The sequence below is a fragment of the Varroa jacobsoni genome, unplaced genomic scaffold, assembly GCF_002532875.2.
Source record: "Varroa jacobsoni isolate VJ856 unplaced genomic scaffold, vjacob_1.0 contig03137, whole genome shotgun sequence".
In the NCBI taxonomy this organism is placed as follows: domain Eukaryota; kingdom Metazoa; phylum Arthropoda; class Arachnida; order Mesostigmata; family Varroidae; genus Varroa; species Varroa jacobsoni.
This window is the reverse complement of record NW_019214960.1, coordinates 22,757-37,827: the sequence shown is the minus strand read 5'-3', so window position 1 is coordinate 37,827 and position 15,071 is coordinate 22,757. Positions and strand designations below refer to the sequence as shown.

At 40.0% G+C, this 15,071-nt stretch overlaps 2 protein-coding genes across 2 annotated transcripts; both read left to right on the top strand.

The window, feature by feature from the left end:
- Positions 1–2,706: 2,706 nt before the first annotated feature.
- LOC111272747 (uncharacterized) lies at positions 2,707–10,179 on the top strand. The gene is made up of 5 exons (XM_022854357.2): positions 2,707–3,239; positions 4,237–4,324; positions 6,027–6,460; positions 6,700–6,843; positions 7,062–10,179. The coding sequence occupies exons 2-5, from the start codon at positions 4,270–4,272 to the stop codon at positions 7,254–7,256; spliced, it is 828 nt and encodes a 275-aa protein (XP_022710092.1). The 5' UTR covers positions 2,707–3,239; positions 4,237–4,269; the 3' UTR covers positions 7,257–10,179.
- On the top strand, positions 7,435–14,264 carry LOC147751820 (uncharacterized; the record flags this gene model as incomplete). The annotated part of the gene is given in 5 exon segments (XM_022854358.2): positions 7,435–11,420; positions 11,731–11,886; positions 12,174–12,601; positions 13,385–13,528; positions 14,011–14,264. Coding segments are annotated over 4 exon segments (696 nt in total). The 3' UTR covers positions 14,062–14,264.
- Positions 14,265–15,071: the final 807 nt, after the last annotated feature.

Sequence of the window (15,071 nt, the reverse complement as noted above, 5' to 3'; positions counted from 1 at the left end):
TTTATTTACTACCTATAAAGAAACAATAGTCTCCTAGAAGGTGTTCTGTATTCACTATGACGTTATGTTAGCATTAGAAAAACATTCTTAAATCTACTGCGCCATAGACCTAAATACAGACCTAAAATATTTAGTTGAGCAGCGAAAGACAAATCTGTCTTAAATACAAACAGCAATATTAATGGTTAGCAATATAGTTGGTATGATCCCGCTTTCCTGCCTAGATAAGCTATGTTTTTTTTAATAGGACATCTTTATGCCTTGTTTAGATTAGGCGAAGCACCATTACTTTTCAGTGACAGGTCGAAAAATAAAAAGGTTAGCTTTGTATTCATTTTTCGGCAAAAACTTGTTTACACCTTTACACCAAAATATTTATAGCCTCACTACGAGCTAAGCATGTTATGTCGATGTAATGACATACGGCCGTACATTTTACTATTACAAACAACTTCATATTTATTTCATTAGCTGCGACAAAATTTCTGCAGAGCGCCCCTATAACAGGTCACCCGCCAACTTCACAACGTCGCTCAGCTTTTCCCTTTCGAAATGGGACAGCAGAGCCACACTGTTCAGCTGTCATGTTCCGTGCTTGTTGTATCTATGGGTGCTACACTTAGCGCTATAGAGTATCTATAAGGGACTGGCTACAGGAACGGCATAATGGGCGATCGGGGAATGGGCGACAGTGTAGCCGTCAACGCGGGCGGTTATGGCCGACGAAGCAACGACGGGGGTAGCCGCGTAGTGGGCGATCGGGGCAACGACGGGGGCGTACGAGTCAGCGCGGGTGGTAATGGCCGATGAGGTTACAACGGGAGCGGCAGCAGTGTAGTGAACAACCGGGGCGGCGATCGGAGCCGACAAAAGAGTTCCACCGTGGACGATAGCCACAAGGGCAGCAAAAGCGGCGAACTTCAACATGGTTGTTTATTGATAGATGCTGAGAACAACTCTGCGACGCGATGGGTTTGGATACCAACCTTTTTATACGATTGGCGAAGCCATAAACGCTGTATAATCGCTACGGATCGCTTAATAAGACATTGGGAGCTGCTCTTCGGCACTGTGGAGAAACACAAAATCCACATTCACTTCTTCGACTTTCACGGCCTTCAGTGACGTTGACCCTCGCCTGCACAATACGAGTCCGTCGTCTTGGCAGTTTTGGCCCTCCGGACTAAAGCGAGGGTAAATCAAGCTTTGTCGTCATATGTTTCTAGTATCTCTCGGCTACTGCATAGCTGTGAACTCGGTCTAAAACGCAAAGTCGCGCTTACCAAAAAAAACAAGACAACATCAGAAACAACAGAAAATAATGCGCATTCTCCGATAGAGACAACGGACTTGAGCCGTTTCTAAAGCATCAGAACAAATGAGTAGATCTATGTCAGTCACCCGGCCATCGACTCCTTCAAATGAAGAATAAGCAGGCGAAGGACTCTTCTGGACATTCAGGCGCCAAATAATACGCAACACACTAGCCAAATAATGAGATGTGCGTATGTGCCACAGGATGTCGTATTGTACGAAAATTGTCTCATCCATCTAAATATCCAATTAAGAGCAACGAAGATACGGCATCGAGGGACGAACACATTACTGCATATGAAGGACCTTGAATTTGTGAAAATGGCCGAGTTCCAGGAGTTTTTCTCAGCGTGGAAGCGCTCTTGCCAATCGAACCCCCAATAGTACCGATCAAAATTGGTTTCTACGGATTGCTGAATGAATACAGGGACAAACAGAAAAAATAATAGAAAGAAAGACAATTTTGCTGTCCACCCATCTGACGGGCTGACGAAACTGATTCATCCTGTATAGATGTAAGTACCAAATTCGTATTTATCTCATGATAATCACTTATTATTATTAATTATGGTGCGAATTACTAGTTCCATTTAGTCCACTGTCCTGGGGAGTTTGTATCTACATTACACTCAGGTAGTTCGTTAAGACAACTGTGGTTCACTCCCGTCCCTGCGTTGGGCAACAATACTGAGCTTGACCCATTTGCAAACCCCGTTTGATGTTGTAATTAAATAATAATATCCTATATCCGGTCCTACGAGTATTGCCATCGTTCCCCTCGACCTAAATACAATCAAAACGTTCGTTTTAAGGAAGCACTTTTTAGCAGTGTAATTTGCACATAATACTACGCAAGCACATAAGCTTGTACTGTATTGATGCGGTACGCATACTAAGGCCATTGTTATGGATCTATTTTTTTTTAAAAAAAAAAAAACAGCCTTATCGGACGTACTACTTCAACGATGTCCTGTTCGTATAATTATGTAAGTACCTGTTATAATTAAATGTGCTCCTTTTAAACTTTAAACTTATGGGATTGATGTTAGTAAATAAATTTATTCTTTATTATAGTATTCGAAACCTCACGAGGTGTCACTTGAAATGTGGTTTACACTTATGCATAACGCGTTGCTTCACATGGACTAAGCAAGAAAAACACCGCAATAGGGTAAAGAGTGACTGTCAAATAGATTGCTAGAAATAGCAACTCCGCAGCGCATCCCACCAAAATCTGTTTGTCCGCAATGTTAAAACGGGCGTAAAAACAAACGCATGACGAAAATTATTGTCAATTACCATTCAAATACTATATAATGGTATTAGATTCGTCGCTCTGGCCTATTATTATGACTGCGCGCTTCGTATCATCACTAAACTAGAATACTCCACCGGTGTTATTCCTCATTGCTGCCAACTTTGTACTAGTGAAGTTAACGCTTGGAATCAATGCTATGACAACACGTAGCTTTAGATTGTTTTCGGGGAGAGAGAATGTGGGCACAACACTGATCGAGTTTCTTTCCTGTTTTTTCGAGCGGTTGTTTTTGTTAATTTTGATGATAATGCTTTTATGAGGAACATGACTATTATCATTTCGGTAAAATTCCGCGATTAGTAACTACGTAAGATGATCTCAATAGGAGTCGCGAAAGTCGGCCGATACCGGCAAAGAGCGTTCGTTTTAAATCGGTTTCTGTATGACTCCTCACCTATTTCGACGCTACGGCACGGTTGTTTGGGCTGAAATTTACCCGAGGACGGTACAGCGATTTATCTTCTACTTCCTTTGTTATCGACTCATGCAGATTTCGAATGGGCCAGTTTCATTTTGGTCAGTCCGCTGTTAGGTTTTGTGTTTTTCGAGTTTCTGCCTACTGCAAAGCATTGTGGTACTGAATTGAATTGAATACTCTTCTCCGCAGGTAAGTCTTGCGAAAAAAAAGTCCAAGCTGTCCCTCTGCTATACTAACAGTGACGATATATGCTGAAGAGATAGAACCGATTTGTTAATAAACTCTAATCGAAGGTAAAGTTGATAATGTATGGGGGTAATTAATGTGTCGATATATAGTCGTTCGTATATAACTCAAAAAAAAAAAGGACGATCTATTTGTACAGGTCTCAACCAGTACAAACGAACTGCGGCAGGCTAAGTCGTTCATTGATTTAAAACCATGCTGTCCTTTATAGAAGTAATTGCTGATCTTTAGGCTGTCCCTCTATGCCCCTCCTGCGACTCGGCAGCCTTTTATATGTAAAATTTCGTTTTCGTGTCTAGAACAATACATGACTCCTTGGGAATAGGCTCAAATGTATCTACTCAAACGACGACCAGAAAATAAAATAGATCATAGAACCATACGCACCGATTAGTCGAATCTTTGCAACGTTTCCTATTGTTGAAAAAAAAAAACAAAGCCTAATGTGTCCTTAATTTTAAATAAGCTCATACATATTTCGTGGTGCATACAGTACTCAAGTAGAAAAATAAACATGCGTATTTTTATCTATCTGTTTGATTAGCGAAAAACCTAACCATGGACCATTGTTTTATTTTTATCTCTATTTGACATGTACGCCTTGTTCATTATCGCCTTTCCACATGACGCATCGATAAGTGTACCAATATTCAAACACTTCGCTACGTATGATGCAACAGATGATCGCTTACTGAAAAACTCAATTAAAAATGATCTATCTGTGATTGCATTTGAAATAGATAGAATATAGAACGTTTTCTATTTTTAGCCTAATTTTAGTAAAGGATAGTTATTTTAATTGCCATCCAGACTCCAAGAAAACTTCAATATTTTTATTATTATAACGGAACTCTCGCAAAAATGAGCTGTTCTGTTAATTACTGACAACATTTCGCCGGACTGTCGCAATTCCCTTTTCAATGTATCAATCTATATTCAGGCGCTGGTAGTCACGTACAATCGTCCATCAGTCATGAAGGACCCCAAAATTCTCGCCCTCATCTTCGCTCCGATCCTACTTTCTATCGGTAAGTAGATAAAGGACATATAAGGTGACGAATTAACGGCGGTGTTCTTCGATTATCACCAGCGATTAGTAGGCCAATCTTAGATAAGCAGAGCAATGGAAGTTACTTTAACCTCTTGTATTTGTCGCGCTTGCATTCACTGACGAGCACTAAGTTGATTTATTTAATTTTACAATTAAGGTATATCCACTGATAGAACTATACTTTGAAGCGTTTGATATTGATCCAGAACATCACGCTGAAATAATCTCTAAATTATAATTGCTACGTTAGAAGATTTTGCTTGCTATCGGCCAGCTCCTTCCCGAGATATAATGGTCCAATTGAACAAAACGAGACCGGAACACCTGTAGTTATTTCCCTTTATAGTCCATTAGATGGGTCTTGAGCGTGGGACTCTCTCACCTGCGCACAAATAAACGAAACCTTGTTCGGATGATGCAGAGTGAGATAATACCCACTAAGCCGCTATCTCTCTTTGTGGGTCCCTCTGAGGCCTGGAACTGTTTGAAAACATCACTTCAGATACTTCGAAACCTGGGGAGGGATAGAGTTGCTCTTGCCGACACTCCTTTAAATTCGTATCTTTTTCTCAGTGCACTTTTAGGTTCTCTACTAAGCGGTCCCGATAAAGGTTCCCGTTCCTTTGCTTCACTAATATATAGATTGAATCACATAGCCAGCGGCGTCCTTAACCATGCATGGTCCAAGATAGACCGCGTCCTAGACTTTTCTCAAACGTTCCACGGTTTCACGTTCAAATACAGGGTAGCGTATCCCATAGATTTGATTTGACGCGGATAATGCGCACGCAATGGATCTTCTACTTATGCCCAGTAGCCAGCATTCGAATATTGAAGTTAATCTCCAGATGCTCAATGATCGATCTTACAGATAATTTTTCAACACTCGATACAAATATCGTTTAATAGCTTTTTATGCAAAGTATACTCTATTGAAAACATGTGATCGATTCAGAAGAGCAGGTTCGTCAATGTACGTTGAACGATTTAATTTTCTCTCTGTGATTTTTAGAAGCTTTAGTGCACTTTTTCCATACAATCTGGAACCTGAGCGTATTTTCCAACACGTATTGATCATTGTCAGCGTACATAGTATATGCTTGAATAGATATAAATAATCATGAACGCGTATCGCAAAAATTCGTAGATTTTATGCCAGCCTACACGATATATTACCATCCTAGACGCCTACATAAACACCATATGGTTGGCTTGTATGATTGATTACCGGCCTCAATTTCTTAGAGAATATATTAGCTTTTCCAGTATTATAGATATACACATACGCGTTTCACTCATATGCACTCTCGACCTATGGAACAGTCCGACTCCTGCTCGCTGGCGTCTTCTAATCTGGAATATATCGTTAGTGCATGCATAACGAATGCCCTTTGACTGTTCCTAACGCATTTGTTTTATTACTTACTCCTAATTCTTTTTTGGCGCAAATCCAAGCAAAATATAAACAGTATTGTCACCTTTCGAAGGATAACAGATATCGTTCACACGGACGTAGCAATCAGCAACAGTAGATATGTTGACTGTGAGGTACTCTCCTGTTTATTATTATTGTTTTGTGCTTAGAAGCTCATGAGGCGCATATCAAATGTAAGAGGCTCTCTATACATCAATAAAATTACGAAAAATCAAATTGGCGCTGTGACATCCTTGTTCCTCAGCCTGGGGAGAAACCCCACGACGTCCAGTTTTCGTCTGCGTTGAGATGCCTGCCGATGCAAATGATGTCACACCGGAATCTCTGCTCAAAATTGAACAGGCGCTTAACACGTCAGGGGCATTCCTCACCACCCAAATAACCAGGCCTCATCGTATAGAGAATCTGCAAAATCGGAGCCCTAACGAGGTTCGCCCATTGACTACATCTAAAACTCCCAGCGTCGACGTTCAGCCGGCATTTCAGAGAGACTGGCCCCGTCCTCCGATTAAGCCTACAGAACGGAAACGGGAAGGTCGACGAGCACTTCTAAACAACTCCTTAACTCCCCGAACTGTACAGGGTGTCTCTGATCTGAGTCCGCCTTCAGATACTGGTATTTTGCTACATAGACCGATTGGACTCGGAGATCTTGAATCGCTATTCCAAAGAACGCTTGTAAGTATCCTTTGTAGACAACCTGTTTTTGTTACATTTGGCAAAACTGTGAACAAGATGAGTCATATGAGATAAAAAAACAAATCTGTGTTATCGAAATGAGGAGTGCGGTATAAACTAATTTCAAGTGAGGTGATCGATTCCTCACTAGTCGAACTTGAATAAATTGTAAACAAAACGATGAAAATGGCGTTTATCATATTTATTAGGTTTGAATTTGTTGTCTATCTGTCTCATAGATAGACGCATGCAAATCAGTCTACTCCGACATTCTCAGTCGCAGTCCTCACGCTACGCCTTTTCGCCACCGGAACTGTTCCGTTCTTTGCGTTTACGGATCTCCCCCAGTTGATATACCCGAAGGCGGAATGTGTTATCAGCAGGTGAGTAACACAATTAGACATTCAACTAGACGTTCAGAAAATAGCAGAATATCATGTTTTATATATTACGTAATGAAGTGTTTGTCTGTTAAGTACAAATCGTCACGCAAGCGAATTACATTAATCAGCACAACAACGGTGTAGAACGTTGCATTTACGGAACGCCCACCCGTTTTTTTACAATATGTTGATCACTTACATGTTCGTTCTTCCACCAGAGAAATTTTGTAGGCACTCCAGGTCGCTGCAGGAATGGCGAATGCGTAATTTCCGGCAAGCCTTTCGAGTTCGACTTTCCTACAGAGCAATATGGAACATCTAATCCATTTTCGTTGGCGCCGTATGCGCCTGGCTTCACCCCTGATGTACATGTTCCTCAACGTGCGATTAAAGATACTGCGGAAAGAAGTTAAGCGAGTGCACATCTATCGTTGGGGCAGTCAACTGAACATACTTGCCCAACCAATAGCTCAGATACCTGCTGTATAGTTACACCCACGTCATGCGATATCAGTGAAGCTGAATCAAGTGTCATTACGGATTTTTGGCCAGTTTACCGCATTTATGTAATACATACAGAGTGAATTCAACAACAATAGCATCATCATCATCATCCTATAAGCGACTACTTGGTATTGTACGGATAGAAGCTTTCGTTAGTGTGAAGTTTATGTTGATCTTCAACTCGTCGCGACAAGCGACCAACGTTTAAGCCAACCGGCAAGGCTTTGCGTACCTCTGCTACGATATCGAGCTTCCGCAAAAGCGTCCTTATCTAAATTAAAGATTTTGTCCATTTAAAGCAAACGTCATAACATATTTCGAGCGAGACCCAATGTACGCTTTCGAGGGATGTATTGCTTCTTCATTGACACTAAACTGGAAAAAGTTTTGCCGCATAAGTATGAGCAACCGACAAATTGGGTCACGCCTCAATTCGCCTACGAGATTATACATCAGTCGGCCCAGAAAATGTAAAAAATGCTATTGGCTTTCCGTGTTTTTGTTTGTGATGAGAGGCCATTTGCCATAACACGTTTCGCCCATGAGAAGGTTTTTAGACACTTACAGCGCTTTGAATAATACAAACGCTGCAGGGTTCTTTTGGCATTTCTGACTATTTACCGTGCAAGCCATGTATTTAGCACGCAACTAATGTACCATTATTATAAAAATATATCTAACAAGAGCGGGTGTTCTCATTGTCTAGGGCAAATATTTCACGGGCATAGCAAAAAAAATGATCAATGATGAATAAAAGTACACTATTCTTAGAAACCATACTATTGCTTTTGTATAGTACAGTTTATCACGAATGCCCCCCCCCCCTCTCCCCCTCCGCCCCGCCTAACTTGTTTCAGCCGTATCAATCAACATCACCAGCTGCATTGCTTTACCATAAAAAAGGCCATTGCGGCCGCTTAATGCAATCTGGAATCTAATTATGCTCTAGACGTAGCTAGATTTTTTGTACGTAGAGCTTATAACTCATCAACCCGCATTTTCGAATACATCCGAACGCATGAGGCATGTTTTTCTGCAGCGCAGCAACCTTCCCTATAGTGGCAAACAAGTAAAAGCAGCATAAAGAATAAAACATGACAATTATTGTAGAAGCGGGTGTACTGACTGGCAAATCAAGTTCCATTTGAAGCAACAATCATAATTCTGATTGTGCGAAAGAGCTCGGACGATGTAACGTAGCCGAGGCAAAATCTATTCATGACGGCTTTAAGTAGTCCCCTACCGATATGTATTGAGTATCGATGATCAGCACTTTCCACTTTCGCCTGAAAATCATTCCTAGAACAAGGAAAAACGCACTTCACTTCTAGCAAATGAAAATATACAAACAGCTTATTGCGTCGGCAGCTTAGCTGGAAACTCCCCATGCGAAGGCTCGGGGATCAGTCTAAGGTACCGTGCCACCGAAAGTGGTCCGATAGGATGTGTTTATATAGAAAGCGGCTGAGTATTTGTTTCTGTATGTGTGACTGGGGCTCTTCCGAACTATGCGTCCGTTGAAGACAATTGCAGCAATTATATAATAGACGAATGACCAGAGTCGGCACTACGGAAGCTCCACCCAAATACTGTTCAAGGCCACACAGAAAGCGTAGTGAAGACCGCCACGCACATTCTACTAAAATCACTTCTATATACAGACCAGTAAACAATACACCTTGGACCCGTAATGTTAGTCGATCTTTCAATTAACGAGTTTGATCATTTACTCTCATGGAAGATCGCGGGCTATAGGGATGCTATCTAACTGCAAACGTTACCCCACAACGTAGGAATAAGACAATAAGGAAAGCCCTAACAATTAAAAAACTAAATACGTGCCTGTGACATAAATAATAACTAGCTTGCTCGTACATGGTTCTTGCATTCGGAATTGCACGTGACAGATTTGGCGTGTCGTGCAATTTCGTTGTGAAACATATTTACGCACGTGCACGAGCTGAGTTACTGTCCAGCAACATTTAATTGTGAAATTTATCGGAATGCTTTATCTAACATGTCAAACTGGCCTGAATGTAGTCTACAGTTTCGTTCGACCTTATAATGCATCGTTGTTACAACGTCGTTGTAGGTATGTCTGATACATAGTCACACGATAGGTGTGATTAAGTTAGGAAAAACATAATTACTACTACAGAAGTTAGAATGGGACAGAAGTGTTGTGATGACAACATCAAACACGTAGCCACATGACGGATTCTTGTGGCGGCTTCTCCGACGTTTTCTACAGCGAGAGTAACTTTGGCCAAGTAAAAAAGAATCAGATCGATGTGTTCTGTTTCGTCAGCTTGTTTGAACGTCGCTACTCAAATCCAAACCATTCAGTAGAGCTGCTTTGAGTACTACCGCCATCAATGTCACCGAAAGTTAAAAAAAAATGTGTTTCAAAAGAAAGCTAGTTCCGGCTTAGTAGTGAAATCAATGAAACCGTCTTCTGCAACAAGCGGTACATTTCACATGAAACTTCTTACCGAGTGTTTATTGTTAACTCTCAGTGAGTTTGTTCCAGTAACCTCTTTTCGCTTTACGCTTACGAGGTACAAACTTGATCGTATAACAGCTCGAAGCGAAAAGTTATATAGCTTATATAAGAGGGAAAAAAACGTTATTTGAGCAATACCGATATACGCATAGAAGGGAACTTCCATGACTGAAAGTCAAGAACATTTTTTAGCCCCATTTCTGTCGCCCATATGATGATGGGACGTTGAGCTATATTTACAGAGACACGCTACAGTATCAAATATAATATTAATATATATAAATAAAAATATTAATAAAAATACAAGTATAACGCGTAATAGCTATTGACGATCATTGAACTTATTCTAATTAACATCGCGATAATATGGCTCGCACGTTATTTCCGGTCGAAAGCAAACGACTAGCTCGTAGTAGTGCAATAATGCGCTTAAGGACGATGTGAGCCGTAAAGCGCAGACTTCATTGCTGACTTGACTATTTAGGGAGCATTTTTTCCGATTTGGCATTTTTATGCTAGGCCATCTACTGAGCCTATTGCAAGCCGACATATACTTCTGCTGAACTTATATTTGAAACGAAAAGTAACTTCGTATCTTTGTACAAGTGTCCGTGTGTGTATGCGATCGCGTTGCACACGTACTGCAAGCAAGTATTTTCGCGTAAGTCATCATTCAGATAATACGGCAAACCGTGACGTGCTGGTCGTCAAAATCCTGTCGTTCTTTCCAGGAATAAGGTTTAGCCTGTATGGGCGGTCTATGTTTTCGTTTTTTTTTCCGATTTTATTTTCCAACGACTAACAGTAATGCAATGCATTCGTAAAACTCTCTTGACAAAAGAGACAGTGAAATAAATGAAAGGTTAAAAAGGTTCTTGCTTATCGTAGAGAGCCCGTTCTACCGAGAGGTACTAACAGAAGCCCGACTTAAATTGCTCAAAAAGCACTAATCATTATAATACCCTGTTAGACCTCGCCCGATCACGATCACGATGAGTGTTATCATATGTTAGCTTAGAAACTGTCATCTTAGACATTAGTTTTCCGGTGCCATAGCTTTACTAATGGACCGTGCGTTTTGGAACTGAGCGAGCAAAAACATTCGTAGGTTTAGCATAATCCACTATTCAAGTAAATTATGTTAAAAGATCGAACAAATAGGATAAGGCGAGTCATCGAAATGTAGTTGCAGATCCATCGGAAATAGCGAAAAACTTTTAACTTGTACTTATTATGGCAAAATAAACAAAGTTCCTCTATATATATAAACTAAAGTAAGATTTAGCATCCGTCTATTTTAAGTTCCTATCGTTTTAGCCGCTAGTTTGCGCTCGAGAAATTGCGCTCTTGTTCAAACCGCACATGACTTGTATGAGATAAAAAATGATCTAATAACCGTTAACGTCTTATTGTTATTATCACGACGCTACTTTAGGTGAACTCAAGTCACGTATGTCTCTAACCGTCGTTAAAAGGTGGATTCGTGATATGGCTTAGTACTAATACTCACGACTGTTATAAAGTATGGGATGCTCTGTTCACTAAAACAATCTGTGCGATTGTGGAGTGGGTACGGTCAACTATTTTACCTATTCTTATCTATTGTTTCGTTAGCTTAGTTACTTTTTCTATTGCTCTCCAAACATTTAGATACTTTGGATAATAAGCTTTGTTCGTCCAATTCAAACTATACGCAAATTTGAACTTGAATGTATACTGAAGTAGTCAATTCAGTCTCAATTATCTATATAGTATGTATTAATGTGCATTGAAGGAGAGCGTAGCGTTATTATTTGAAAAACTTTCTACCCTAGTAGGGCCTTTGAAATGCACAAAAAAGACCGAGCATATGTAAGGAGGTCGCAATCTACCCATTTCAGTAACCTATAGGATAAAATCAAAACACAGTTTCCCGGGTAAATTTACGGAAGGAGACCCGTTTGTGTCGCATCAAAACGAAACTATGCTTCATCTTAAAGCTGCGATGAAGCACACCGTCGCCTTCATCCTGGCGTCGTTTGTGACAACATCTACCGGTAAGTACAAGCATACAAAGCAACAAGCGGACATCATTTCACTGTCTTTGAATATATATATGTAAGTACATTAAGTATAGTTTACATACTTAGTAGAAACAGGCATCATTCGGAAAAACTAAAAACGCAAGCCTAGTTCCTTTTTTCAAACATCGTTCCATCGTAGCGACAACGTTAATTTTCTTCTTGAAGAAGTTCGCAAAATTCTTCTCCCGTCACCAGATAGTATCGGCTAGAGTTAAATTTTATATAATATAAAATACCGATGTTTTTCATCGCTGATTTAGCTGGAACTCCAAGATCTCAACTGTTCGCCTGTATTGAACTGCCGACTTGGCTAGCAACTGGCCCTACATCATACACTGTAAAAATGATCGAAAGAGTTTTAAACGTTTCGGGTGTATTTCTTGCCACGGGTGCGCGAACAACTGAAGAACAATCTAATTTTGAGCCAATGGATCTTCACGCAACAATAACAACACAGTTTCCTAGCGCATTTGAAAATGGCAGCTATTTGCCATCATCTTATCGTCTTGCCGCTAAATTGGTAAGCGCTGCGCCGAGGGATACGTTCGTTTATCAAGCTAAACCTTCAAGTAACATCATCGCGCTGGATACATCGGCAATCCCGAATGATGTAAAAATGCCTCCTATAATATTAGGACAGCCCGGTACACCGAACCCTAACCTCGGTTTAGAATTCCGAAATACACTCGTAAGTTTACTGCACTTTCACGAATTTAAAGCCATATTTTTGCTCAGTAATTGTCGTTTAGTACATTAAATTTAAACCACAAAATACCGAAACCTCTTGACATATATTGAACTAGGTTCATATGATCTAATTTAACGTAGGTATGATCCAGGTAGATGCACATCCCAGAAAGCACACCCCAAACATTTTTCTTATTCTGTAGCAAGATTTTGTGCGGAGTCCACTCTGTCAACGTAATCAACGGTAACGTTACTACTGAGCCATCTCTCGCAGCGGTTCTTACTAGGTCTAAACATTATAACTGGATAGTCTTTGCATGGACATCTTATAACTGGAACCAACAAATTAAACCAGCTATAAAACCCTATTCCAAATTTAAATCGGTTTCATTTGTTTTTAATATTGGAGGAGAGAAGCAAATACAGGATTATAGTAGGTTCACATTTATGCGTACAATTAGGAAAGAATTGGACCACAGTTTCTTTTTAAGGTTAAAACTGAAAAAAAGGACATCTCGACGACCTGTATTACGCGCCTGCCACGATGTACTATTACATAATAGTAACTCCCAGCAATTAATCGAACGGCGCACGGCTGTTTAGGGAGCTAGAACAAAATGTACGTGCTATAGCGCGAACCATATAGTGGCAAGGTTGATTACAAAAATCCTTTTTGGAATTTCGTTGACTAAGGTTATCTCCTCAATTACTTCTCTCCTCGTTTGCTACTAACGATGCTACTAATGAGCATGAGATGTAATGAAGTATAATATCTTTAATGTAGGTTAAGGCTTGCAAGTCTGCTTTCCCCGATATCAGCATTCGCGACCTGGATGCTACGCCATTTCGCTATCAGAACTGTTCTGTGGTCTGTGTTCTTGGGTTCCCCCCGGTTCCTATCCCCGACGGCGAAATATGTTATCTGCAGGTGAACTACCTCACAAAGAAAACAAGGTGTTCAATATTAGTCCTAGTCAAAACCAGGACGTTACAACAATATATATTTTTCTCAACTCGCATAATTCTTGTCAGGGCTAACACCACTAATCATGTTCACGCGTTAGCCCAGAACCTATCTGTGTGTTTGTGAACTAAAGTAATACATATACATTATCTTATGCATTATTGTAGGATGACACATAGAAATGTTTTACACGCTTATGTGTTGAGTTGCTCAAAGAGTAGGTCCTGCCGCTACATAAAATTTCTATGTGAATCACAGTTATTGATAATGATGGGATTAATAGCCAGAAAATTCAGCAGGAACAAGTTGGAAAAGGCTATTAAATGGTGTAAACAATACGGTAATGACGATGGCTCTCGCACAGTTGTCGTTCCATGCGTTTTTACCTCATATTGTAATTCGAAGATTTTCACCAACTTTTTCGATTTATTGTTGTGCTTTTATAGATAAATTCCACCACGACACTGGGTCGATGCCGAAATAAAGGGTGCATATAACCACGGAAACGCGGAAAACTTCCCAGCGAACTTCGTCACAAACTGTTTTATTGAGAGCCAATCTGATGTCATATGTTGTGGAGTCAGAAAGGCTTGACCTCAAGGACGATTATTAGTATTCATTTAAGCTAATTAATGAAGTGTCTATCTCAAAAAGAACTGACAGATAACCCACGTAATAAACATGGTAGTTTAGGACTGAAGATGGCGTATATTTTGATTTTTAATTTTTTTTCACAACCTCAAAGAATTGTGACACATATTGTAAGTAAGAAATAATAACAATAGTTTTAATTGTTTACTTACTTCGTTTACACAATCAAACTCTAAACCCATAACGAGTTTTGTTGGTACCTGGAAATTTAGAGCATGCGATAAGATGAATCAAACACCGCCAGAGATCCAAACGTGACATTGGGACTTATTTTTATATTTGACTGTAAGCTGGCCTTAAAACGAAGGTCACGCACATTCTTGCTAAGGACAGAATCGAATTATCATCCAAGGTACCTTGCACTATTTGAGCTCGAATTAGCTATAAAAATTTTTCTCGATTTAGGCTTTTAGTTCGAAGCTCACAATGACCCTTGGAATTCAATAGAGCACGGAGTCATCGATAAAATATACAAACGGAACTGAATATGTACATATGTAACCAATTTTTTAAAATCGTACTAATTTAAAATTAACTACTATTTTTGCATCATCACTGATATGAGTGTTGTTTGGTATAATGATCGGTAACTTGGTAACGAAAAATGACTTCGTTGGTATCTCCTTGGCTTCTGCTTAGGTAAGGTACCCAGGCTGCCGTATCCCCACCGTGAAGTTGTTTAGGCTACAATCGTACTTGAAATTCGTCTGTGTAATGAATAAGCAACAATCACTTGTGTTGATCAAATTCATCATGGCAATATGTTATCTGAAAGAACAAAGTAACCTGTGGCCTCAACTTTTGTCAACCTGCTCCTGGGGCGTTTTATATCACAAACATGAGTGAGGCCTGAATG